General features: G+C 53.0%; 1 protein-coding gene across 2 annotated transcripts; it reads left to right on the top strand.

Annotated features, from left to right (window-relative positions):
• Nucleotides 1-349: 349 nt before the first annotated feature.
• DHX38 (DEAH-box helicase 38) lies at nucleotides 350-23678 on the top strand. 2 transcript variants are annotated; one of them, XM_066348744.1, is made up of 28 exons: nucleotides 352-500; nucleotides 1735-1828; nucleotides 2800-3140; nucleotides 3716-3903; nucleotides 5092-5193; nucleotides 5689-5836; nucleotides 5996-6114; nucleotides 6276-6352; nucleotides 6844-6999; nucleotides 7545-7706; nucleotides 7898-8005; nucleotides 8299-8411; nucleotides 10289-10426; nucleotides 10783-10969; nucleotides 11111-11296; nucleotides 11681-11821; nucleotides 13590-13700; nucleotides 13791-13907; nucleotides 14097-14204; nucleotides 14602-14714; nucleotides 15876-16084; nucleotides 16205-16359; nucleotides 16975-17130; nucleotides 17226-17360; nucleotides 17557-17682; nucleotides 18127-18222; nucleotides 21763-21884; nucleotides 23217-23678. In XM_066348744.1, exons 2-28 carry the CDS (start codon nucleotides 1793-1795, stop codon nucleotides 23299-23301), a joined length of 3735 nt encoding a protein of 1244 aa, XP_066204841.1. In that variant the 5' UTR covers nucleotides 352-500; nucleotides 1735-1792; the 3' UTR covers nucleotides 23302-23678. The 2 variants fall into 2 exon arrangements, with proteins under 2 accessions (XP_066204842.1, XP_066204841.1); XM_066348745.1 differs by lacking the exon at nucleotides 1735-1828 and having other exon boundaries at nucleotides 350-500.
• Nucleotides 23679-24618: the final 940 nt, after the last annotated feature.

The following is a 24618-nucleotide window of genomic DNA, read 5'->3' as shown; positions in this document are numbered from 1 at the left end:
AAACGGAAACGGAAACCGCTCGGTGCAGCAGACTAACCGGTCCAACAACCCAATAAACTGGTTTTTCTAGTCACGGTCTATTTGACTCCGCTACGACCGGAAGCCTGAGAGTCACTTCTGCCCTTATTAAACATGACCGACCAATTTTTCTTTTTTCTCCTATCCTCTCAGACCAGAGGCGGGCCTTCGCCTCTTAGGCTAAGTGTGATTGGCCGCAAGGAGACTCGAAAGTGTCTTTGAGCGGAATCCCAAAGGAGGATACTCTAATCCTGAAGGCCTGGTCGTGTTAATTTCCATATTTAGAGCCGGGAACCGGCATTTTCCGGGTTGCTCTCTATGGTCTCTTTGGGAGGATAGAAAGGACTGCAAAGGTATTATGGGACAATAATGGCCGCTTTCAAGGTGCGGGTGTTGGTTCTCTAACGCGATCTGAGCGAGCGGTGGCTGCACCGGCGCCCCAGAGTCCAGGGCAGAAGGTCCTGAGAGTCAGGCTTGGTGAGGTGAGTGACCCTTCTTTCTTCATGACCTGCCCTTCGCCAATCATGGCGGCTCCAGGCGGCGGATATCGGTCCTTCGCTCAGGTTCGGGCCCGGGTTTGTCAAGTCTTGTCCCTGTCACCCAGTTTGTCTTACTTTAGGGATGCTGCTCAGGTCTTGCTTGGCCCGGCTTTTCTCTTTGTTCTGGTCAGACCCTGAAGCCTGGCGCAGCCTCACTGAGGTCCAGGGATGCCCCCTGGGGTGCTCCTTCCTTAGGCCTCCGCATTAGACGATCCCAAACGTCGATCCCTTAGGGTTCCTTGTTTCTTGCTCTGCACTGTCACAGTGGTATCTACCACGTGATCTCTTCTACTAGAATCTTAACTCCAAGAGGGCAGGGATTTTTGTCTGTTTTTTTCTCCTTTCTATCCCTATTTCCCAGAACAGCGATTGGCTCACAGAAGGTACTTAAAGAGTAATTGTTGAATGAGTAAATCCAGTTTCTTTTTTCATTGTTTTTCTCGTACCCTATGTAGCTTCTTTGCCATTAGCCTTTCTCCAGAATCCAGCCCCTTCTCTCTTTATTTGTTCATCTCAGTAGCTAATTAAGTCTTGCGGTCAGACACCTTGTCCAGTGCTGTTGGTAGCTTCCCTTGTTATCTCTAGAAATGTTGTACATCCTGTTTTCCTTTAATCAGTTTAATTCACTTATCCATTAATTCACCAAATGTTTATTTTGCTAGGCATTGAGTACATACAGCATTAGCAAGACAGGCAAGGTTGTCTCTCCTGTGTAGAATGGCATTCTTGGGGTATATTTTCTAGATTAGACTACTTCTGAGTGGAGCCTGTATGGCTTTCCCTTCTTGTTTAGATTTTTCTCACATGTATACAGATGTCACCAATGTGCAGCTTTCCTTTCTCTTCTACCTGATGGTATTTTTCAAAACGCAGCTCTTGTGTCTGTGTCCATATTATGTTTCCAGTCTGTTTGACAATATTCTTCTATAGAGCTGTGCACATTAATTAGAGCTGTGTAAAATATTCTGGATCCTGGCGGTACACTGCCCCTTGACACTTACTTTGCTTCACTGACTTGTTGGAATGAGGGGAATTATCAAGCACTCAGAAGTAGATGGTGTGTAATGGAAGGTAAAGAGAGATTTATTACTTAGAGCCATCTAAATTTTTAGAAACACCATTTTCTAACCTAGTGCTTCTCATTTATTTTTGGTGAACATGGATTGTTTTTAAAAAGATTTCGACTGCTGTACACAACTTGTCCGAAAAATGCCACTAAAGTATGGATAACATGGATGGTAGCCTTATACCCCAACATCTCTGCTATATCTGTAAGTTTAAAGGGAGGGAGAGGTAGAAGAACTCATTTTAAAAAATGACGAGGGTCTGACCAGGTAGTGGCACAGTGGATAGAGCGTTGGACTGGGATGCGGAAGGACCCAGGTTCGAGACCCCAAGGTTGCCAGTTTGAGCGCGGGCTCATCTGGTTTGAGCAAAGCTGACCAGCTTGAGCCCAAGGTCGCTGGCTTGAGCAAGGGGTTACTTGGTCTGCTGAAGGTCCACGGTCAAGGCACATATGAGAAACCAATCAATGAACCACTAAGGTGTCACAAAGAAAAACTGATGATTGATGCTTCTCATCTCTCTCCGTTCCTGTCTGTCTGTCCCTATCTATCCCTCCCTCTGACTCTGTCTCTGTAAAAAAAACAACAAAAAAAAAAAACCCCAAAAAAACGACGAGGGACCCAATTAGTATATAGGAACACAGTAAGTAGTATAATGTAACAATTACATTTACCTAACTCTTTGTGTAGAGCTTTCACATAGACTTTTTTGTTTGGTTCTCACAGTAATTCCATGGATTAGATAAAGCAAAAAGTATTTCCATTTTATAGTTATAGAAGTTATGCCTAACCAAAGATTAAATTATTTGCTTACAATCATACATGTAGAAAATAAGAACCTGGATGCCAATTGAGGTTTCTGACCTATATTCCCTTTATAGGTGCCACTGTGCTCTGGTAAGTGTGCCGTCTTGAGGCCTGAGGATGCTTTCTTGGGTCCTGGTGTTTGGGGTGGATGTGTTTGTATGTGTGTACCTATTATATGTGTTGAGGCGGGAGTAGGGTGATCCTTTGAGATTGTCAATGACTTGATGGAAAGATCTTAGTAAGAGGTACTAAAGAAACCCTGGTTTTAAGGGAGAGGTTAAATATATCTGTAACTACAGTTATCTTGGGATATAGCAGAGCCAAGCCTTTTTCTCTCTTATGTCAATACCAAATGGTTTGTCTCTTTTCAGAGAAACCCAGAACTTGTCATGGAGGACACCGGTGAGGACAACTCGATCCATAGACTGGAAGGCACTGATGGGGACTCTCAGGTTGGCGGTCTTATTTGCAAAACCAAAAGTGCGGCCAGTGAGCAGCACGTCTTCAAGGCCCCTGCTCCCCGCCCTTCATTGCTGGGACTGGACTTGTTGGCTTCCCTGAAACGGAGGGAGCGAGAAGAGAAGGATGATGGGGAGGACAAGAAGAAGTCCAAGATATCTTCCTACAAGGACTGGGAAGAGAGCAAGGATGACCAGAGGGATGCTGAGGAGGATGGCAGTGACCAGTCTGGTCAGAGTAGCCGGAAAGACAGGTAACGGCTTTAGGATAGGTTGATCCAAACGGAATGAAAATGGAGGCCAGAAAATAATGTCCCGTGTTTATCTCTCAGTTTTCTTGTTGGACATGTAGAGCTTTATGATTTTATTATGGTTCTATAGTATTGAGGGTAGATAGGGATTGGTATTTTCTTCAGATCTGTGGGGAACATTTAAAGGAGACCAGTGAGTAGATGATGGTGGTTCGAAACGCTTTGGGTTGCCTGGCCTGGGATGGCGCAGAGGATAAAGCATTGACCTGGAATACTGAGGTTGCTGGTTCGAAACCCTGGGCTTGCCCCATCAAGGCACATACAAGAAGCAACTACTATGAGTTGGTGCTTACTGTTCCTCCTACTCCAGCCTTTCTCTCCTCTCTCTAAAATCAATCAATAAAAAATGTTAAAAAAAAAAAAAAAGAAATGCTTTGGGTTGTTGCCATGTGTAAGCCTGTAGTACCAGGGGATAAAGTGGAAAAGGACAGGTCACTTATTAGGCACGGCCAGAGGCTTTGGGCAAGGTTTTTTCCTCGGGGGCGGGGGGCCTTTACCAGTTGCCGTCTCTGTTTCAGACATTATCGGTCTGCTCGGGTGGAGACTCCATCCCATCCTGGTGGTGTGAGTGAAGAGTTTTGGGAACGTAGTCGGCAGAGAGAGCGGGAGCGCCGAGAACATGGTGTCTATGCCTCGTCCAAAGAAGAAAAGGATCGGAAGAAGGAGCGATCACGGGATCGAGACTGTGACCGCAAGAGAGACAGAGGTAGCCTGCCTAGCATAGGCCCCGCAGCCCATTAAACATTTGAAGTAACATGCCAGCTTCGCCCTGGCCGTTGGTCAGTTGGTTAAAAGCAGTGGTAGTTAACCTGGTCCCTACCGCCCACTAGTGGGCGTTCCAGCTTTCATGGTGGGCAGTAGCGGAGCAACCAAAGTATAAATAAAAAGATAGATTTAACTGTAGGAAGTTGTTTTATAAAGATTTATTCTACCAAACTTAGCGAAAATCTGATATAAAGTACTTGGTAAGTAATTATTATTATATGCTTTAACTTGCTGTAACTCTGCTTTATACATTTTATAAAGTAAAGTTACTTCCCTACTTTATAAATCACCATTACTGTGGAACTGGTGGGCAGTTATAAAATGTTACTACTAACAGAGATACAAAAGTGGGCGGTAGGTATAAAAAGGCTGACTACCTCTGGTTAAAAGCATTGTCCCAATATGCAAAATTTGTGGGTTCGATCCCTAGTCATGGCACATATAGGGACAGATTCACATTTCTGTCTTTCTCTCTCCCTTCTTCTCTCTCTAAAATTAATAAATAAAAATTTAAAAAACAAAAAAACATGCCAGCTTCTTTCCTGTTGCAGTTTTTATAATGCTCATTAAACTAGGGGCCCTGTTAACATAATGCCATCCTGCTTGGTTTTGACCCTGTTGGGATTGGGAATAGCAGCCAGTTTAAGAACTCTCACTTGCAACAAAGCTGCTTTGCTTGAGTGTGAGGTCCTCCTTTTATTATGAAACTCGGTGATAGTGGGTGACGTGTCTAAGAAACCACAGTTGATGGTTGTGTTGGTGAAAGAGTAAGGACAGTGCTATGGAGCAAAGCTAGGCACAAACTCCAACGCTGGCTTTGCTCAGTATTGTCTAAGTTTCATAGTTTATAAACTATTAGATAGCTATTCCCTGTAGATTTGTGACCATTCTTTTTGAATTCTTACAGGACAGTAACTGTTACTGTGAGTTTGAAATTTTCTAACTCGTAACTAGTTTTTCCCCTTGAAAGAATGGGGCTCTGTGGGCGCCAGGAGCCCAGGGGTCGCATTAGAGCAGTGCAGGTCGCGCTTGCTCGTGAGTGGGGAGGCCTGTCCTTCCTCTCGGGTGAAGACGGGTGGAAGCTGGGACAGGACACATGCTTCTGATCTCTGTGTGTGACTCTTGACAGATGAGCGGGATAGAAGCAGGCACAGCAGCAGATCGGAGCGGGATGGAGGGTCAGAGCGCAGCCGGAGAAATGAACCAGAGAGCCCGCGACACCGACCGAAAGGTAGACTCAGCCATTGTGGTGGTTTGTGAGGGGTCAAGTGAATAAAAGGCAGGGGGAGCAGCTCCCATCCTCAGGGGGATTATTGTGGGCAGAGAGAGAATTCTTGGCTGTACCGTGAACTTCTTGGACTATTTGGTTCTGAGCTGGGTGGGAAGGCCCTGGACCTCTCTGTAAGGGTGGACATTAAGGTGATAGGCCGGTTTACTGAATGGCCGTTCTTCCAAATGGCAGGAAAGAACAGGGAGCTGGGGAGCAGAAGAAGGATTTATTTAAAAGGACAGAGTGGATATTCCTTGAAATGTTATAAACAGGTGAAGACTGGACTTAAAATGCAGATATATTTAAAACCGTCAGAACCTTATTATCCCTTATAAATAGGTACAATGTTTATAAATAGTAAAATAAGCTTGGGAAATTGACTTCCGGCTAATATTTCTAGAGCTATGTCCTGGTTAAATTAGATGTTTCCTGTGGATGTGTCTTTTGTGGCCGCAGACGCAGCCACGCCCTCTAGGTCTGCCTGGGAGGAAGAGGACAGTGGCTATGGCTCCTCAAAGCGCTCGCAGTGGGAGTCGCCCTCCCCAACGCCTTCCTACCGGGATTCTGAGCGGAGCCATCGGCTGCCCAGTCGAGATCGAGATAGGTGATGTTCTGGGCAGAGCAGCCTCGTTTCTCTGGGTGGGTGGGTGGCATGGGTGGATGTGATGGGGGCATAGGGGTCTGGGCTGGGAGAGAGATGGCAGCTAGGGACTGTGGCTCATCTTAGTGACTGTTCAGTGATGCTGGTTATACTGTTTCCCAGGTCTGTGAGAAGCAAGTACTCGGATGACACACCTTTGCCAACCCCATCCTACAAATACAACGAGTGGGCCGATGACAGAAGACACTTAGGGTCCACGCCGCGTCTGTCCAGAGGCCGAGGTGAGGCAGTGTGGGAGCAGGAGGCAGGAAAGCAGGGCTGCTCGTCCTGCTCAGGCCGAGTGCCGCTGGGCTTCAGAGCCGTGTGGCCTTGCAGGTCTGTTGGAGGCCTCTGGGGACCAGCTGGGGTCGTGGGGTCTGACCTGTTACATGTTCTCCTTCAGCAAGACGTGAGGATGGTGAGGAAGGAATTTCGTTTGACACAGAAGAGGAGCGGCAGCAATGGGAGGATGACCAGAGGGTAAAAACTTTTTATCTTTGGGGGATTGAGTGAGGGGTGACGGCCATCCATTGGTGAGTGGGTGACAGGATGTGTCAGAGCACAAGGGCCACGAGTGACACGCTAGGGGAAGTGGACTTCGATGACAGTCTCGGGGAAGCTGAGCCGTGTTCAGTCCCAAAGACCTGGAATCTCTTTCCAGGGCACAGGCTCCGTGATGAAACTTCTCACTTGATGCAGGTCAGGCCTAATTTCTAGTTGTGTGTTGGTGCCACCATGTGGAAAATCTAAGAAGTGCTGTTATGGCAAGCTACCATTCAGAGTCTCACATGCACATTCCGTCACTGTAGTTCTCTAGATGGCTCATCTCAGAGCTGGGTGGCCTGCACCTCTCACAAGGGCTGCTCTGCCACACCAGTGACTTCTCATCTAACATCTCCTCCCCTCTGGCCATGTCCGTGCATAAACTTGACCTGTCCCCTGTTCCCTTTGCTTTGTGTCCTGCGCTGCAGCAAGCTGACCGGGATTGGTACATGATGGACGAGGGCTATGACGAGTTCCACAATCCCCTGGCCTACTCCTCTGAGGACTACGTGAGGAGGCGGGAGCAGCACCTGCATAAACAGAAGCAGAAGCGCATTTCGGCTCAGCGGAGACAGATCAATGAGGTGAGGCTGCTGCCTCCTCGCTGGGCAGAGTCAGCGGCAGTGGGAGCGTGTGGAGAAGCAGCGGGTCTCGTGCACGGGCGCCAGCACGGCTTGTCCCCCCACTGCTGAAGCACAGGTGTAGCTGTACTCCGGAGGCAGAGGAGGGGGGTGAGGAACTTCTCAGTAGTTTAAACAAAAAACCAACTTATAACTTCCTTCTCTGCAGTACTTCCTTGAGGGGTGGTGTTGATGGGAACTAATAGAATGGGACCTGGCTCTCTGGTCTGTGTTCTTTGTCTCAGTGGGGCTGGGGACAGTCACCACGGGTGTGTCCACGGAGAGGTTCTGACTGAGATAGAAAGTAAGTGCTGCTTCTTGGAGAGAGTTCTGCAGGTGATTTGGGATCAGCATCTCTCCTATCTGAGGAGCTGCAGATGGAGAGACCTGTGACATCTCTGTGGCCCCCATGCCCTCTGTCAGGGCCTGAGGGCACGTGCCTGCCTGGTGACCTTTCGGGATGACTTCTCGGTTGCATTCTGAGTGTGGCCCCCATTGCGTCCTCACAGGATAACGAGCGCTGGGAGACCAACCGCATGCTCACCAGCGGCGTGGTCCACCGGCTAGAGGTGGATGAGGACTTTGAAGAGGACAGCGCGGCCAAGGTGCATCTGATGGTGCATAACCTGGTGCCTCCCTTTCTGGATGGACGGATTGTCTTCACCAAGCAGGTGAGGTGCCTCTGGGGCCCAAGGGAGGAAAGCTCAGAAAGACCGGAAGGGAAATGGAAGGAAAGGAAAGGGGGGAAAATGCCCTGTGACGATAGGGAAGCCGCGCCTTTCCTACAGTCGGGCTGTTGGGAAATGGACCTTGTTGAGATCAATGACCAACGGGAGTTTCTCTTCCCCTCCACGCCCCGCAGCCGGAGCCGGTGATTCCCGTCAAGGATGCCACTTCCGACCTGGCCATCATCGCCCGAAAAGGCAGTCAGACGGTGCGGAAGCACAGGGAGCAAAAGGAGCGCAAGAAGGTTGGTTTCTTGCCACCTGGGGCTGCGGAGGCTGCATGTTCTTCTCTTTTTCCTCCTTAAAAATCATATGAACTTCCAGTCGTAACTGTTGGAAGTTAGAGGACACTCCCAGAGCAAGAACCAGCCCTTGGGGGGTGCGTGGCTTTCCTCCACCAGGGCCTTAGCTCAGGACAACCACAGGGCCTGATGCTTCTGGGAATTTATCACCTCAGCCAGGTGAAGCCTATGAGATGGGATTGGTTTCCTCAACAGACTTGTATCGGGATGGAGCACACTTTTCATGTCTTTTTCAGGCTCAGCACAAACACTGGGAACTGGCTGGAACCAAGCTGGGAGATATAATGGGTGTCAAGAAAGAGGAAGAGCTGGACAAAGCGCTGACGGAAGATGGTAAAGTGGACTACAGGTAGGTGTGCCGGCCAGCTGCGGGCCGGCCCCAGAGACGGGGCCCTCAGGGGCACTTGAAGCAGAACTGATAAAGTTCATGGCTCGTGGATAGGAAAGTGATGTCACTTTGCTGTGTCTCCTGATCTCTTCTGGCCCCTTCCTCCTGGTCTCTCTCTCCTACCATCTGCACTCTTTACGAGTGCAGATACGATGCCTGCTGCTGCTACTGCGCAGGAGCTTCCTCTGTGCCAGGCGGCCTTACGGCCTCATGGTTACTTGCTCACTGAACTCTCACCACAGTTCCGTGGGAGAGGTGCTATAATTCCCTTTTCTGTGAGGAGAATGAGCCCAGGAATTTAAGTAACTTGTTTGAGGTCACCCAGCTAGGAAGTGGTAGACGGAGGATCACACTCGGACAAGCTAGCGTAGGAGGCTGCTCTTAGCCACTCTGCTCTAAAGTGCCTTTCGGATGTTGGTTGTGGGGAGGTGCGCCCTGCCCCCGTAGATTTCAGTTCAACACAGGAAAACTATTTTTAACAGAGGTTTGAAAATAGAGGCGGCTGTCTCACCAGGTAGTGACTTCCCTGTTCCTAGAGGTATCTAAGCTGATGTTGGGTAAGTGCTTATTGGGATTCTCACTTTGTTTGGTGGCTGGACTCAATGTCTCTTGTGAATTTTTTTTTTTTTACAGGGACAGAGAGAGAGTCAGAGAGAGGGATAGATAGGGACAGACAGACAGGAACGGAGAGAGATGAGAAGCATCAATCATTAGTTTTTCGTGTGACACCTTAGTTGTTCATTGATTGCTTTCTCATATGTGCCTTGACCGCGGGCCTTCAGCAGACCGAGTAACCCCTTGCTCGAGCCAGTGACCTTGGGTCCAAGCTGGTGAGCTTTTGCTCAAACCAGATGAGCCCGCACTCAAACTGGTGACCTTGGGGTCTTGAACCTGGGTCCTCCGCATCCCAGTCCGTCACTCTATCAACTGCGCCCCCGCCTGGTCAGGCTCTTGTGAATCTTGTCATTTGAACACTCTGAGGTCCTGTTGAACTGTCCTCTGAATTAATAATTCTCTGTACCCTTGTGAGAAGTGTCCAAAGTGAGAAGTTGGTAGGTACTATTTATTGATCAACCCTTGTTGGTCTCTAGAAAATTAAATCCCTTAGATGTTGATTGTTTCTCAGGTGACTGAGAAATTAGAAATGGGAAGCTGACAGCGTGGGGTGGGTGTGACAGGAGAGTCTTGGGAGGCGGGCGGGTGGATGATGGTGTAGATAAGGGAGCATCGGACGGGTACCTTTTTGCTGTAGAGTCTTGGGAAAACCACGTAGTGCTTTTGAGTCTTGGGATGTGTACACGTGTCAGATATCTGAGTGCTCCCAGGAGAAGTAGGTACAGAAAGTTGGGCTGTTCTCACAAGTCTTTGTGAAAGAAGCCTTACAGACTGCCATCCTGCCAAGAGAGGGAGGAGGTCTGCCCTGGTCATGACTGCAGCTGTGACTCCTCCTCTTAGCCCTGCGGGGGCTGTGCTGAAGTTGCCCAGGGATACTCTATAAGGTGATGAGCTGGTGGTGTCAGCTCCGCTTCCGGCTGAACTCTTCGAGGGCAGAGGGTTTGCCCGTTGTTAATCTTTAAGTCCTCTGGGCCGTATTTAGCTCTGTTTGACCGGGCTGTTTGGTGTGAGTGGGTGATGGTTCTCACACAGCAGTTCTGCTCCCTTAGGCTGGAGGAGGCAAGAAGCATCTTGGATCATCTGGCTGCTCTAGTTTCTTGAGGATTTAGTGCGTCTTGTTGAAGTAGTTCTCATTCTGGGGTGGAGGAAGAAGGGCAGGAGTCCAATCAGGAAGGAAGATGTGGGAAATTGTGCAGGGTGCTTAGGCTGCTGTGTGTTCTCAGGACAGAGCAGAAGTTTGCAGATCACATGAAGAAGAAGAGTGAAGCCAGCAGTGAATTCGCAAAAAAGAAGTCAATTCTGGAGCAGAGGCAGTACCTGCCCATCTTTGCTGTGCAGCAGGAACTACTCACTATTATCAGGTAGCTGCTGCAAGGGCCTGGAATTCCAGTCCTGAACGGTGTCCCATTGGTCCCCTTTGTCTCCTGTGTTTACTTGGTAGCTCTTTTTTCTTTTGGGCATTACATCTAGTGGAGAAGGGAAAGTCCGCAAGATGGGATTGTTTTGTTGTCATTCTCTTGTTCAAACCTCAGCATCTCGACATTTCAGGTGGTGTCTCAGTATGGGGCTGTCTCCCCAGGGAAAGCCTCCTCTGAGCAGGCCTGCTTCTTGGGTAGCCAGACCCGGGGGTGGGAGGTGGAAGCATCTTCTTGGAGGCGTGGATGTGGCTGTGGTCTTCCACTCGGCTGATTGGCCCTTTGCCTTCGCTCCCTTGTAGAGACAACAGCATCGTGATTGTGGTTGGGGAGACGGGCAGTGGGAAGACCACTCAGCTGACCCAGTACTTGCATGAAGATGGTTACACGGACTACGGGATGATTGGATGCACCCAGCCCCGGCGTGTGGCGGCCATGTCGGTGGCCAAGAGAGTCAGTGAAGAGATGGGGGGAAACCTTGGTGAGGAGGTGAGTGGGCGAGGGCTGAGCGGTGGCTGTTTCCTGGCAGCTTCCTCCTGTTGAGCTGATCTGCTAAGGCCTGGGCCCAGCACGGGTGTGCTAGCGACGAGGCGGTGCCGATCTTCTGAGCCGTCTCTCTCTGCCCTCCAGGTGGGCTATGCCATCCGCTTTGAAGACTGCACCTCAGAAAACACCTTGATCAAGTACATGACCGACGGGATCCTGCTCCGCGAGTCGCTCCGGGAAGCCGACCTGGACCACTACAGCGCCATCATCATGGACGAGGCGCACGAGCGCTCCCTCAACACCGACGTGCTGTTCGGGCTGCTCCGGGAGGTGAGGGCCGCCGCGTCCGGTCTCGGTCCCTGGGCTCTGACCGGCACACTGGCAGTAGGCAGGGATCGGGGCGCGCCAGGCGGGCTGGGGTCTAGCCTGGGGAAGCTGCAGCGGTCTCTCTCGGGCCAGAGTGTGCTGAGGCCCCAGGTGGCTGGTTCAGACCTGGAACTATGGGCCACTCTGTCCCTGCTCAGCTGAGTGACTTGTGGCTCTCTTGGCCGTGGCTCCCTGCGGTCAGTCTTCAGGACTGGCATGCCTCTGTGTGCCAGTTTGTCCACTTCGGCTTCTGTTGTATTTGGGAATGATGTTGGTAGATGAGACTGGAGGGCGGAAGCCAGGAGTCCCAAACCTACAGGAAAGCCTCTGACTGACCCCTTCGCTCAGGTGGTGGCTCGGCGCTCAGACCTGAAGCTCATTGTCACATCGGCCACTATGGATGCCGAGAAATTTGCTGCCTTCTTTGGGAATGTCCCCATCTTCCACATCCCTGGCCGTACCTTCCCTGTTGACATTCTCTTCAGCAAGGTACTGAAGATAGCATGCTTGTTACCCTTACTTGAGCTGACCCTGAGCTCCGATGAGAAGTTGGAGGGCGCAGGCTAGGCTGCTGAGTTGGGAAAGGCGTTGTGGGCACTGAGAGGCAGTGGGGCAGCCTGCAGCTCCAGGGCTGAGTTGGGAAGGCGTTGTGGGCACTGAGAGGCAGTGGGGCAGCCTGCAGCTCCAGGGCTGAGTTGGAAAGGCGTTGTGGGCACTGAGAGGCAGTGAGGCAGCCTGCAGCTCCAGGGCTGAGTTGGGAAAGGCGTTGTGGGCACTGAGAGGCAGTGGGGCAGCCTGCAGCTCCAGGGCTGAGTTGGGAAGGCATTGTGGGCACTGAGAGGCAGTGGGGCAGCCTGCAGCTCCAGGGCTGAGTTGGGAAGGCGTTGTGGGCACTGAGAGGCAGTGAGGCAGCCTGCAGCTCCAGGGCTGAGTTGGGAAGGCGTTGTGGGCACTGAGAGGCAGTGAGGCAGCCTGCAGCTCCAGGGCTGAGTTGGGAAAGGCGTTGTGGGCACTGAGAGGCAGTGGGGCAGCCTGCAGCTCCAGGGCTGAGTTGGGAAGGCATTGTGGGCACTGAGAGGCAGTGGGGCAGCCTGCAGCTCCAGGGCTGAGTTGGGAAGGCGTTGTGGGCACTGAGAGGCAGTGGGGCAGCCTGCAGCTCCAGGGCTGAGTTGGGAAGGCATTGTGGGCACTGAGAGGCAGTGGGGCAGCCTGCAGCTCCAGGGCTGAGTTGGGAAGGCGTTGTGGGCACTGAGAGGCAGTGAGGCAGCCTGCAGCTCCAGGGCTGAGTTGGGAAGGCATTGTGGGCACTGAGAAGCAGTGGGGCAGCCTGCAGCTCCAGGGCTGAGTTGGGAAGGCGTTGTGGGCACTGAGAGGCAGTGGGGCAGCCTGCAGCTCCAGGGCTGAGTTGGGAAGGCATTGTGGGCACTGAGAGGCAGTGGGGCAGCCTGCAGCTCCAGGGCTGAGTTGGGAAGGCGTTGTGGGCACTGAGAGGCAGTGAGGCAGCCTGCAGCTCCAGGGCTGAGTTGGGAAGGCATTGTGGGCACTGAGAGGCAGTGGGGCAGCCTGCAGCTCCAGGGCTGAGTTGGGAAGGCGTTGTGGGCACTGAGAGGCAGTGAGGCAGCCTGCAGCTCCAGGGCTGAGTTGGGAAGGCATTGTGGGCACTGAGAGGCAGTGGGGCAGCCTGCAGCTCCAGGGCTGAGTTGGGAAAGGCGTTGTGGGCACTGAGAGGCAGTGGGGCAGCCTGCAGCTCCAGGGCTGAGTTGGGAAAGGCGTTGTGGGCACTGAGAGGCAGTGGGGCAGCCTGCAGCTCCAGGGCTGAGTTGGGAAGGCGTTGTGGGCACTGAGAGGCAGTGGGGCAGCCTGCAGCTCCAGGGCTGAGTTGGGAAGGCGTTGTGGGCACTGAGAGGCAGTGGGGCAGCCTGCAGCTCCAGGGCTGAGTTGGGAAGGCGTTGTGGGCACTGAGAGGCAGTGGGGCAGCCTGCAGCTCCAGGGCTGAGTTGGGAAGGCGTTGTGGGCACTGAGAGGCAGTGGGGCAGCCTGCAGCTCCAGGGCTCAGAGCCAGAGGACTGTTGGGTATGTTTTGTTTTATTGTTTCCTTGGAGTGGAAGTGTGGGGCCAAGGGGCATTGTCAAGGTCATCTGTAGTGTGGCAATCTTGGAAGTCCACCATCTCTAGCCCCAGACTGGGCTCCCCGAGAGGGCCTGGCCTGCGTTTCCCTCGACGCCTCCTCTGACGGTGTCCCTGGCTGGTGTTGCAGACCCCGCAGGAGGATTACGTGGAGGCCGCAGTGAAGCAGTCCTTGCAGGTGCACCTGTCGGGGGCCCCTGGGGACATCCTCATCTTCATGCCTGGCCAGGAGGACATAGAGGTACGGACCTCGGCCGTGACTGTCGTGAATGGGTGTATCCTATGTGTGCGAGTTTGGGGCTCCAGTGTCTCATGGATACTGTGTCCGCAGGTAACCTCAGACCAGATTGTGGAACATCTGGAAGAACTGGAGAACGCGCCTGCCTTGGCTGTGTTGCCTATCTACTCCCAGCTGCCTTCTGACCTCCAGGCCAAGATCTTCCAGAAGGTGCGACAGCAAGAACGTCTCTGATAGGCCCTCACCTTGGGGTCCTCCCGGCTTCTCCCAAAGGAGGACAGGAGAGCGTAGGAGTTACTTTTCCGCCAGGGGTGGGGCATGCTGTTTCCTCCGGGAGTGGGGGGTCTTTGCTGCCTGCAGGGCTACAGCTCTCCCTTCTGCACATCTGCCCGGCTCTAGGCTCCGGATGGCGTTCGGAAGTGTATCGTTGCCACTAACATTGCTGAGACATCTCTGACTGTTGACGGCATCATGTTTGTTATCGATTCTGGTTATTGCAAACTAAAGGTAAGAGAGACAGAGGTGCCAGAGCCCTGGGCCCTCACCCGAAGCTGAGTGGGGGGAGGGGGCAGCAGGCCTGTGTTCCTTGGCCCTGCAGTGAGTGACTCACAGGAAAGTGGTGCTGGTTTAAGAGACTAGCATTTATTGAGTTCCTAATTTGCTATGTGCTTGATTCATTGAATCCTTGTAGTAACTTGACGAGGTAGACAGTTAAAAAATTTCGATAAAGATCATGGAGCTGGTGTTTCTGGGGAAATTTCTTGCGGTTCCTGGCTCCATAAGGATGGCTGCCAGTACCACGAAGACACTTGGCTGTGCAGCACGTAGCGTGCGTGTCTTAGTCTCACAGTGCCTCCCTATTCCCCTTCACTCTGTCCTTCATCAGCTCTGCTGCCCCTCCTAGGTCTTCAACCCCAGGATTGGCATGGATGCTCTGCAGATCTACCCCATCAGCCAGGCCAATGCCAACCAGAGGTCGGGGCGAGCCGGCAGGACGGGCCCAGGTCAGTGTTTCAGGTAGGAACCCCGTGCCAGCCTGCTTTCCGGGGCGGTGCTGGAATCACCGAGGATGGGGGCTGGGCCGGGGCGGGCGGGCTCGGACTGTGATCCAGTGGGGGTCTGCTGGCCTAGAGCTGATCCCCAAGGCTGGGGACCGGTGGCGGGGCTGCCACTTGTTGGTCCTCTCACTGTATGCTGCCGAGTGGAAGAAATAGCCTTTGCAGGCAGCTCAGGTTCGAGCGGTTTCGGGTTTTTGGCAGTCCTGTGTTGAGTGTGCTTGTAGTAGAAGACCAATAATTATAGCACGTTCTCCCTCATGATAAATCTGAACAAATTACACCACTAGTTCTTTTTTACATCTTCAGTTATTTCTTTTTAGTTCTGATTTTCAAAAATTATATATTTACTATAGAAATTCAGAAAATACAGAAAAATATTAAGAAAATCCAGCCACAATTCTAATCCTAGGCTCTTTGGTTCCAGAAATTAAACAAAGTATGTAGGATAGTCTAGGAGAAGAGTAAACTGGCAGGACTGTTTTGAATCGGTGGAAATTCACAATTCCGAGAGAAAGTGGGGAGCGGTGAGGGGGAAATGGGAGTTCTCCTACCTGTGGCGTTCCTCTGCCCTTGTGTTCGGGGTGCACATGCAGTGAGAGGCTGGGGTAGCGGTGCTCTCCTGCCGAGGTGGTCTCCGCGTAGGCAGCCGGGCACGCCCAAGGGCTCGGCGGGCGCGGCAGGACTCGGGGGCCCAGCGGGCAGTGTGGTGACAGGGGCGGCAGGACCCGGGGGCTCAGCGGGCAGTGTGGTGACAGGGGCGGCAGGACCCGGGGGCTCAGCGGGCAGTGTGGTGGCGGGCGCGGCAGGACCCGGGGACGCAGCGGGCAGTGTGGTGGCGGGCGCGGCAGGACCCGGGGGCGCAGCGGGCAGTGTGGTGGCGGGCGCGGCAGGACCCGGGGACGCAGCGGGCAGTGTGGTGGCGGGCGCGGCAGGACCCGGGGACGCAGCGGGCAGTGTGGTGGCGGGCGCGGCAGACCCGGGGGCGCAGCGGGCAGTGTGGTGGCGGGCGCGGCAGACCCGGGGGCGCAGCGGGCAGTGTGGTGGCGGGCGCGGCAGCACTCGGGGGCGCAGCGGGCAGTGTGGTGGCGGGCGCGGCAGCACTCAGTCTTCTCTGTGGCAGGCTCTACACCCAGAGCGCCTACAAAAATGAGCTGCTGACCACCACGGTGCCCGAGATCCAGAGGACCAACCTGGCCAACGTGGTGCTGCTGCTCAAGTCCCTGGGCGTGCAGGACCTGCTGCAGTTCCACTTCATGGACCCGCCACCAGAGGACAACATGCTCAACTCCATGTATCAGCTCTGGATCCTTGGAGCCCTGGACAACACAGGTGCTGTTCCTGGGAGCCGGGTGGGCTGGGCCAGGCCAGGCCGCATGGGCTCTGGCGCCTGGGTCCTCTCCTGCTCTGCACAGGGTTCATTGAGCATCTGCATTTGCTCCTCTCTCCTAGGTGGTCTGACCTCAACTGGGCGGCTGATGGTGGAGTTCCCTCTGGACCCAGCCCTGTCCAAGATGCTCATTGTGTCCTGTGACATGGGCTGCAGCTCGGAGATCTTGCTCATCGTCTCCATGCTCTCGGTCCCAGCCATCTTCTACAGGCCCAAGGTGGGGAGATGGTGTCCAGCTCTCCCTTCTTCCCAGGAGCGCAGGCGGAGTTACGGGCTTGAGAAGGATTAGAGAGGGCAGTAGTTTCTCTTTGTATTATTAAAGTGCAGTGGAGGGACAGGAATCATGTTTCATTTTTAAAAAATGATTTTATTTATTGATTTTACAGAGAGAAGGGGAGGGAGGCAAGAAGCATCAACTCATAGTTGCTTCATTTTAGTTGTTCATTGATTGCTTGTCATATGTGCCTTGACCGGGCAAGCCCAGGGCTTTGAACCAGCAACCTCAGCCTTCCAGGGAATCAATCATAGTTTTCTAAAGAATGACTTGACTGTTTTCTGTTAAGCAGGTTGAGTTGGGTTGTGGGGGGAAAGATGGGCTAGATCAGTGCTTTTTAGGGAGTGTTCTGAAAGTTTCCCAAGAGCACTTAGTGTGGTTGTGTTTGAACTCTCACATGTTAGGATAAATATTCTTATACCACTTGATCTTTCTTATATTGTTACGACATATCGATGTGTTTGAAGTTGTGTGTTTGGGTAGGTGAGAGGGAACCGCCAGCCTCTTCTCAGTGGGCCTGGACTCCCCCGTGTTTAGAGGTCCCCTTTTCCTTCCTAGGGCCGAGAGGAGGAGAGTGATCAAATTCGGGAGAAGTTTGCTGTCCCCGAGAGTGATCATTTGACCTACCTGAATGTTTACCTGCAGTGGAAGAACAATAATTACTCTACCATCTGGTGTAACGATCATTTTATCCATGCCAAGGCCATGCGGAAGGTGGGGGCGTGGCCCAGATAAGCAGGGTGTCGGGATGGAGGGTGGGAGGCACAGGAAGGAGGGCTTTACTCTCTCCTACCTGTGTCCTGCTGTAGGTCCGGGAAGTGCGGGCTCAGCTGAAGGACATCATGGTGCAGCAGAGGATGAGCCTGGCCTCCTGTGGCACCGACTGGGACATCGTCAGGAAGTGTATCTGTGCTGCCTATTTCCACCAGGCCGCCAAGCTCAAGGTGAGCCCGTTGGAGCTGGGGCCCCCACCTGGCAGGATATTTGCGCATGGGCAACGTTCTTCCTTCCTCATTGTACAGTTCTGCAGATCTGGGCTTCCCCCACAAGCCTGTGTCAAGATAGTACTAGAGGGACGGGGTAGCTGCCCCAGTGAGCAGCGTCTTCCCAGTGTGGTCACCTGCTGTGTCTCCTTGCTAGGGAATCGGAGAGTACGTGAATATTCGGACAGGGATGCCCTGCCACTTGCACCCCACCAGCTCCCTCTTCGGAATGGGCTACACCCCAGACTACATAGTGTATCACGAGTTAGTCATGACCACCAAGGTGAGTCTTCTCTGAGGCGGCTTGCATGACACGGGCCCATCGCGCTGGGCCGGGCCCCTTCACTGCCTTCTTGGGTGAGCTGTGACCTTGGGAAGCTTGAGACCATTGCCTAGCTTTGCGGGGAGTTGAGGATGGTTTTCAGTTGAAGGTTTGGGGATTTACATAGTTAACCTCTAAGTCATATGGTCTGGGCTGTGCCAGCAGGAATGTTTCCTACCTACTGCCGGGGACCAACAGCCTCTTTTGGTGTCATCATTCGAATAGTGTTCTGAGGGGCTGGGCCTTTTCTCTTGGGTCCTAGGAGAAGCGTGAAGGAGCAGAGGTGGGGAAGGGATTCCAGTCCCAGTGTCTGCGGGCTGGGGGTAGGGCCCTTCCCACATCCCTTCTGACAGGGGGGGCTGCGCTGGGAGGGACAGCCTGACGCCGTGGCCCCTCCTCCCGCAGGAGTACATGCAGTGCGTGACTGCCGTGGACGGAGAGTGGCTGGCGGAGCTGGGCCCCATGTTCTACAGCGTGAAGCAGGCGGGCAAGTCTCGGCAGGTAGGTCCTGGGCCTTCCAGGAGGTCCTCTCTGCCTCTGGGGCCCATTTCCCTCAGCCTGGGACTGAGGTACATCCCCTGCTCACCTCACCTCTCTCTCAGACAGTGTGACTGCGATCTAGCGAGGCAGGTGTGGCCGATTCTTCTCCACCCACTCCAGTTGCTTGGTTTGCCACCTCTTTTTATATTGGCCCTGGCCGGTTGGCTCAGCGGTAGAGCGTCGGCCTAGCGTGCGGAGGACCTGGGTTCGATTCCCGGCCAGGGCACACAGGAGAAGCGCCCATTTGCTTCTCCACCCCTCCGCCGCGCTTTCCTCTCTGTCTCTCTCTTCCCCTCCCGCAGCCAAGGCTCCATTGGAGCAAAGATGGCCCGGGCGCTGGGGATGGCTCTGGCCTCTGCCTCAGGCGCTAGAGTGGCTCTGGTCGCAACATGGCGACGCCCAGGATGGGCAGAGCATCGCCCCCTGGTGGGCAGAGCGTCGCCCCATGGTGGGCAGAGCGTAGCCCCTGGTGGGCGTGCCGGGTGGATCCCGGTCGGGCGCATGCGGGAGTCTGTCTGACTGTCTCTCCCTGTTTCCAGCTTCAGAAAAATGAAAAAAAATAAAAATAAAATAAAATTATTGAATAGTCCAAATATTCATAAAAGTGGTTAGAAATAGTATAATGAGCCATGAAGAATTCATCACTCAGCCCTTATAATTAACATTCTGCTATTTTTGTTTCAAATATTCCCATTCCCCTCCGAACATCCATTTTTTTCTGGTATATTTTATTTGTTTAATTTTATTTTATAATTTTACTTTTATATTTTATTTTTATTTTTTAATTTTTATTATGCTTTTTTGAGAGATAGATATTGAGAGAGACAGGGACAGACAGGAAGGGAGAGATGAGAAGCATCAGCTCATAGTTGCAGCACCTTAGTTGTTCATTGATTGTTTTCTCATATGTGCCTTGACCGGGGGGCTCCAGCCGAGTCAGTGACCCTGTGCTGAAGCTGGTGAGCCTGTGCTCAAGCCAAATAAGCCTGTGCTCAATCCAGCGACCTCAGGGTTTTGAACCTGGGTCCTCAGCATCCCAGGCCGACGCTCTATCCACTGTGCTACTTCCTAGTCAGGCTGTACTTTATTTTTAGAAATAATTTACCAAGAATGCTTTTGTCTGCCTCTCATGATTTTTTGTTTTTTTGGTTAATGTTTGTCTCTTACATATACTCACGGGCTCGCCCAAACCTTGAGGTGCCTGCCCTGATCTCCCTCTTTTCCGCTGCCTCTTCCCGCTCCACTGAGAGCCCCGTGCTGGTCTTAGCACAGGCCCTGGGGGGCCAGTTCCTGCTGCTGGCATGGGAGCCTGTGCCCTAGGGAAGGGGCACAGTTTCCTGGGCAGCCACTGAGGTTTCTTGCAAGAAGCTGGATGCTTTCGAGCCTAGAGCACCTGCTCCAGAGTTCACATGCCATTGCCATGTGTATGTGTGTGTGTGTGTGGTGTGTGTATGTGTGTGGTGTGTGTATGTGTGTGTCTGTGGTGCGTATGTGTGTGTGTGTGTCTGGTGTGTATGTGTGTGTGTGTGGGGGGCTTGAGGCATCTGGGAAGTATCTAAGTGGGGGATGCACCGACCGGCTCTCCTGCGGTTGTGTTCTGGTGGGTTCTGGTTTCCTCAGCATTGGGCCTCCAGGATCTTGGCCTGCTTTTACAAGTCAGCTTGGGCAGGTGGAGATGGTTCTGGAAGGCTGAGCTGGGCCGGCCACTCATTGCCGATAGATGGGCCAAAACCGGAGGTGAGGGGCACTGAGTGCTTGGCAGTCCTGGGAAGAGGGGCTGGGGAGCAGAGAGCCGCAGGCCCGCCTTCAGCCCCAGAGGGAAGGGAGGTGAGGGGCACTGAGTGCTTGGCAGTCCTGGGAAGAGGGGCTGGGGAGCAGAGAGCCGCAGGCCCGCCTTCAGCCCCAGAGGGAAGGGAGGTGAGGGGCACTGAGTGCTTGGCAGTCCTGGGAAGAGGGGCTGGGGAGCAGAGAACCGCAGGCCCGCCTTCAGCCCCAGAGGGAAGGGAGGTGAGGGGCACTGAGTGCTTGGCAGTCCTGGGAAGAGGGCTGGGGAGCAGAGAGCCGCAGGCCCGCCTTCAGCCCCAGAGGGAAGGGAGGCGGGCTCTGCGCTGCATCCGCCAGCTGCGCTGGGAGGCAGCGGCGCGGTGGCTGTGGAGACACCTGGTGGTGAAGGCGTGGGGGCCTTGAGGGAGCAGTGGGCCTTTTTCCTGGAATATTTTATAGCATATTTCCAACACTGTTTTTTCACCCATAAATACCTGGCTTTGTATCTCTAATAGGGCTTTTTAAAAATTTAAATATAATCATGCCATTATTCCTCAACAAAACTAATCCTCAGTGTCACCTAAGTCTCTAGTCTATATTCAGATGTCCTCTTTTATCTCAGACTTTCTGTAATTGATTTGCTTGAATTAGGATCCAAACACTGATATTGTGTTATATGTATTGAGTCTTATCCTGCCCCCCCCCCCCCCCATGGTATTGATCTATTGGAGAAACCAGGTCATTTATCTTGTTGAGTGTTCCATGTTCTGTATTGGGCCGATTGGTTCCGTAAGGCGTTTAGCGAGTGCCTCGATCCTGTGTACTTTCTTTTTTTTTTTTTTCAAATTTTTTTTTTAATTTATTTTTTTATTTATTCATTTTTAGAGAGGAGAGGGAGAGACAGAGAGAGAGAAAGAAAGAGAGAGAGAGAGAGAGAGAGGAGAGACAGAGAGAGAGAAGGGGGGGAGGAGCTGGAAGCATCAACTCCCATATGTGCCTTGACCAGGCAAGCCCAGGGTTTCAAACCGGCGACCTCAGCATTTCCAGGTCAACGCTTTATCCACTGCGCCACCACAGGTCAGGCCCTGTATACTTTCTGTGAACTGGTAATTAGTCTACAGCCTTGATCAGGTGCAAGTTCCGCTGTTCTGGGCAGGGATGCGCACAGGCGTGTGCTGCTGTGAGCTGCCTGTCCGGCCGGAAGGCCTGGTCCCCCTTGTGAGATGCTGAGCTTGCCCAGTGGCTCCACCCAAACCCCCACTATAAATTCCTTCCCTCCTCCTCCATCTCCTCACGGTCTTAGTGTCCCTCAGTGGCCACCACCTAGATCCATTGTTTAGGGTTTCGGAACGTTGTGGGCTTTTTGCTTTCTGTCTTCTCAGCATAGTCTTCCCCACACGGGGCCTGCACACATCTTCCTTAGTCTGAATTTTTTCAGCTAGATGTAGTCTTTCTATTTCCTGTACTTCCTGGCACAGTTGTGAACTATATAAGAAAATATAAGTACTTACTGAGTTGGATGGAGTGCTGAGGCTTGACAGGGGTAGGGCTGAATCATCTAGTGTCTATCTTGCGTCAGTGAGAGGAGCAGGCCCTGGCCTTGGTGCCGGGGCAGGGAGCCGTGTGGCCCCATTGCCAGGAGCTGGTGTGGTTTACACAGCAGGCCGATGGGTGCCGACAAGGCCCTTTTACCTGCTGGTCCCCGGTGGCCCCAGGACCCTGCTCTCCCTTCTCTAGGAGAACCGCCGACGGGCCAAAGAGGAAGCCTCTGCCATGGAGGAGGAGATGGCGCTGGCCGAGGAGCAGCTGCGAGCCCGGCGGCAGGAGCAGGAAAAGCGCAGCCCCTTGGGGAGTGTCAGGCGAGTTTTGACCTTGGGACCTGGGCTGGGAGGGACACCCCTGGAAGCTCCAGGGACGAGCGTGGTGGACCCACTAGGCCCAATGCAGGGTCAAGGTTTAAGAGAAGTTGAATGTGTTGAGGTGATTTGATGAAAGAAGTTGATGGGGTCACGTGTGGAGACGTGGAGGCGCTCCTGACACACTTTGAAGGGTGGTGATAATTTGCCACACCCTGTCATTGTCATGTTGCGTTTGGGGCCGAGGTGGGTTGCAGTAGCAGGGCAGTCTCCCAGTGTGACTGACAGTCCAGGGCTCGGAAAGCACAGTGGGGGCGGGGCTTGGACTTCTGCGCCTGCGCTGGTGCCTGGACTTAGGTCAGCCTGCCCTCACTTCAGACACCAGCTGCAGGCTGGGCATACCCAGGGTCACCCCTCACCTCTGACCAACTTACTACAGGTTTGGGAACTCCCCCAGACTCCCTCGGGTTTGATAATTTGCTATCTAGAACAACTCACAGAATTCAGGAAAGTACTATATACTTCTGATTATAGTTTTATTATAGCAAAAGGATACAAATTGGAACCAGCCAAAGGGAGAGATGATAGCGTGATGTCTGGGAGGGTCCTGAGTGCAAAGCTTCCACTGTCCTCAGGGCTCTTTGGCCCCTTGGTGCTGTGTGACAGTACGCACAGAGCACTGCCAACGGGGAAGCGCAGCTGAGCTTCTGAGCTGAGAGTTTTACTGGTGGTTTCATACGGAGGCACGTCGATGGAATCAACATGCACAGGAATGACTTGTCTCCGGCCTCCCTTCCCTCCAGAGGCTGGGCTCAGAGCACAGCCCTCTAATCAAATGGTTGGCTTTTCTGGCCTGGTAGCGCCCAGTCCTGTCATCTTATTAGCATAACCTATCAGATGTGATCCGAGCCACCCTCAAGCCCCGCCCATGAGCTTCCTGCCATTTGTCACAGACACTCCAGTCCCTTAGGAAATCCAAGGGTGTAGCAGTTTCCTCCCAGCAGCTGGGGACAAAGGCCAGCCAGAGTTTAAGACACCGCTGGAGTGGCAGGCTGGTGAGGTGTAGGGAAGGCTACCTACATAGTTCACCTAGGAGTTTAGTGATCTGTCTTACAACATTCCTTGGTAAATAGCAGAACAAGGTGATAGTTTATTCTGCTTCCACTCTCCAATGGGGAAGGCGGGGAGTGGAACTGTGCTGGGGGAAGACCCTTGGCCTAAGCCTGCTCACACACCAGTTAGAAACAGCAAGGCCTCAGGCTCCTGGGCCTGCTCGGTTGTCCTGGTTGTAGTGAGTAGCATTGTGAATCCCAGCACTTCTTTTTGTGTCTGCAGGTCTACAAAGATCTACACTCCGGGTCGGAAAGAGCAGGGGGAACCCATGACTCCTCGCCGCACGCCAGCCCGCTTCGGGCTATGAGCTGAGGCTGTCCCTGCAGAGGATGGGAGCCAGCATTGAGCGGTGGGAGCACCCGGGCCTGCGGACAAAGCCCTTTCATCTGTGTGCTTTCATCTGTGTGCGGCATGGTCGGGGAGCGCCCGCTGCGGACCAGGCTCTGCAGGGAGGGGAGGAGCTCCGCAGGGCCGGCTCCGGGCTGCAGAGCAGCTGAGAAGCTGCGAGAGGTGGCTGGACCCACCGCACCAAATAAACTGCCCCCAGGACGCTTGGTGTACAAATGACTTGGCCATTGACTATGTTTTTTAAAATTCTTGTATAAAGCAGCAAATCAGACCTAGAGGGAATTGTAATTTGGTTATAATTCAGGATTTGGAAATAAATTTATTATTTGTAAAATGTTTCTGCATTTCTGACTACCTTTTCCCTTCACCACCTTAAATCATATAGAAAGAGAAAGTAGGCAGGATTCCAACCTGACTTGACTCGGATAGATGCTGCTAGAACCTTAGCTCATCCATCTTTCTGTTTTCCAGACAGTGCCCCTTAGAGGAGGGCTGGCAGAGTGGGGCACAGGTGACAGGGAAGGAGACCGGCCTGGGCCCCCCTAATCAAATGGTTGCTTTTTCTGGCCTGGTAGCGCCCAGTCCTGTCATCTTATTAGCATAAGCTATCAGATGTGATCCGAGCCACCCTCAAGCCCCGCCCATGTGCTTCCTGCCATTTGTCACAGACACTCCAGTCCCTGAGGAAATCCCAAGGGTTTAGCAGTTTCTGCAAGTGCCAGGCTGTTCCTGAGGCTGTTCCTGAGGCTGGTGGGTGGTCGGGAAGGGAGGGGGTCAGCAGCTGTGCCCCTTCTGTGTGCAGCCTTCCTCGGGGCTGGGCTGCTGCTCTGTTGCTCAGAATGGCAGAACTTCCTACTTGCGTGTGTAAGGGTTGTATATTGATGGAAAATAATGTAAAATGTTGCTTATAGATTTTCATATAAAGATGATCCTTATGTTGGAATCACTAGTCTTTTGGTAAGTAGCCTCTTAAGTTGGCTGAGGAGACTGATATCTGGTCCTTTGCGTCACCCATGGTCCTCTGTGATTCCCTAGGGTTGGGCTTAGGCCAGGTGTGCTGGTTGCAAGGTTCGGCGTTGGGACTGTGTCACCGGCAGGCTTGGGGCTAAGAAGCGCCTGGCTATTGGCTGGCGCTCAGCAAGAGCCCCTGGGTGCTTGGCTCACACTGCTCACTTAGTTCCACCCCCTTCCTTGCTCTTCCTGGGATTCGAATTTCCATCTGTTATAACTCAGTATATGTTAGAATTTAAGTCAATTTTATGGATGAGTTTGGAGG

The sequence above is a fragment of the Saccopteryx leptura genome, chromosome 9, assembly GCF_036850995.1.
Source record: "Saccopteryx leptura isolate mSacLep1 chromosome 9, mSacLep1_pri_phased_curated, whole genome shotgun sequence".
Lineage (NCBI taxonomy): Eukaryota > Metazoa > Chordata > Mammalia > Chiroptera > Emballonuridae > Saccopteryx > Saccopteryx leptura.
Note: the sequence above shows the minus strand (reverse complement) of the source record. Positions and strands in the feature narration are given on the sequence as shown.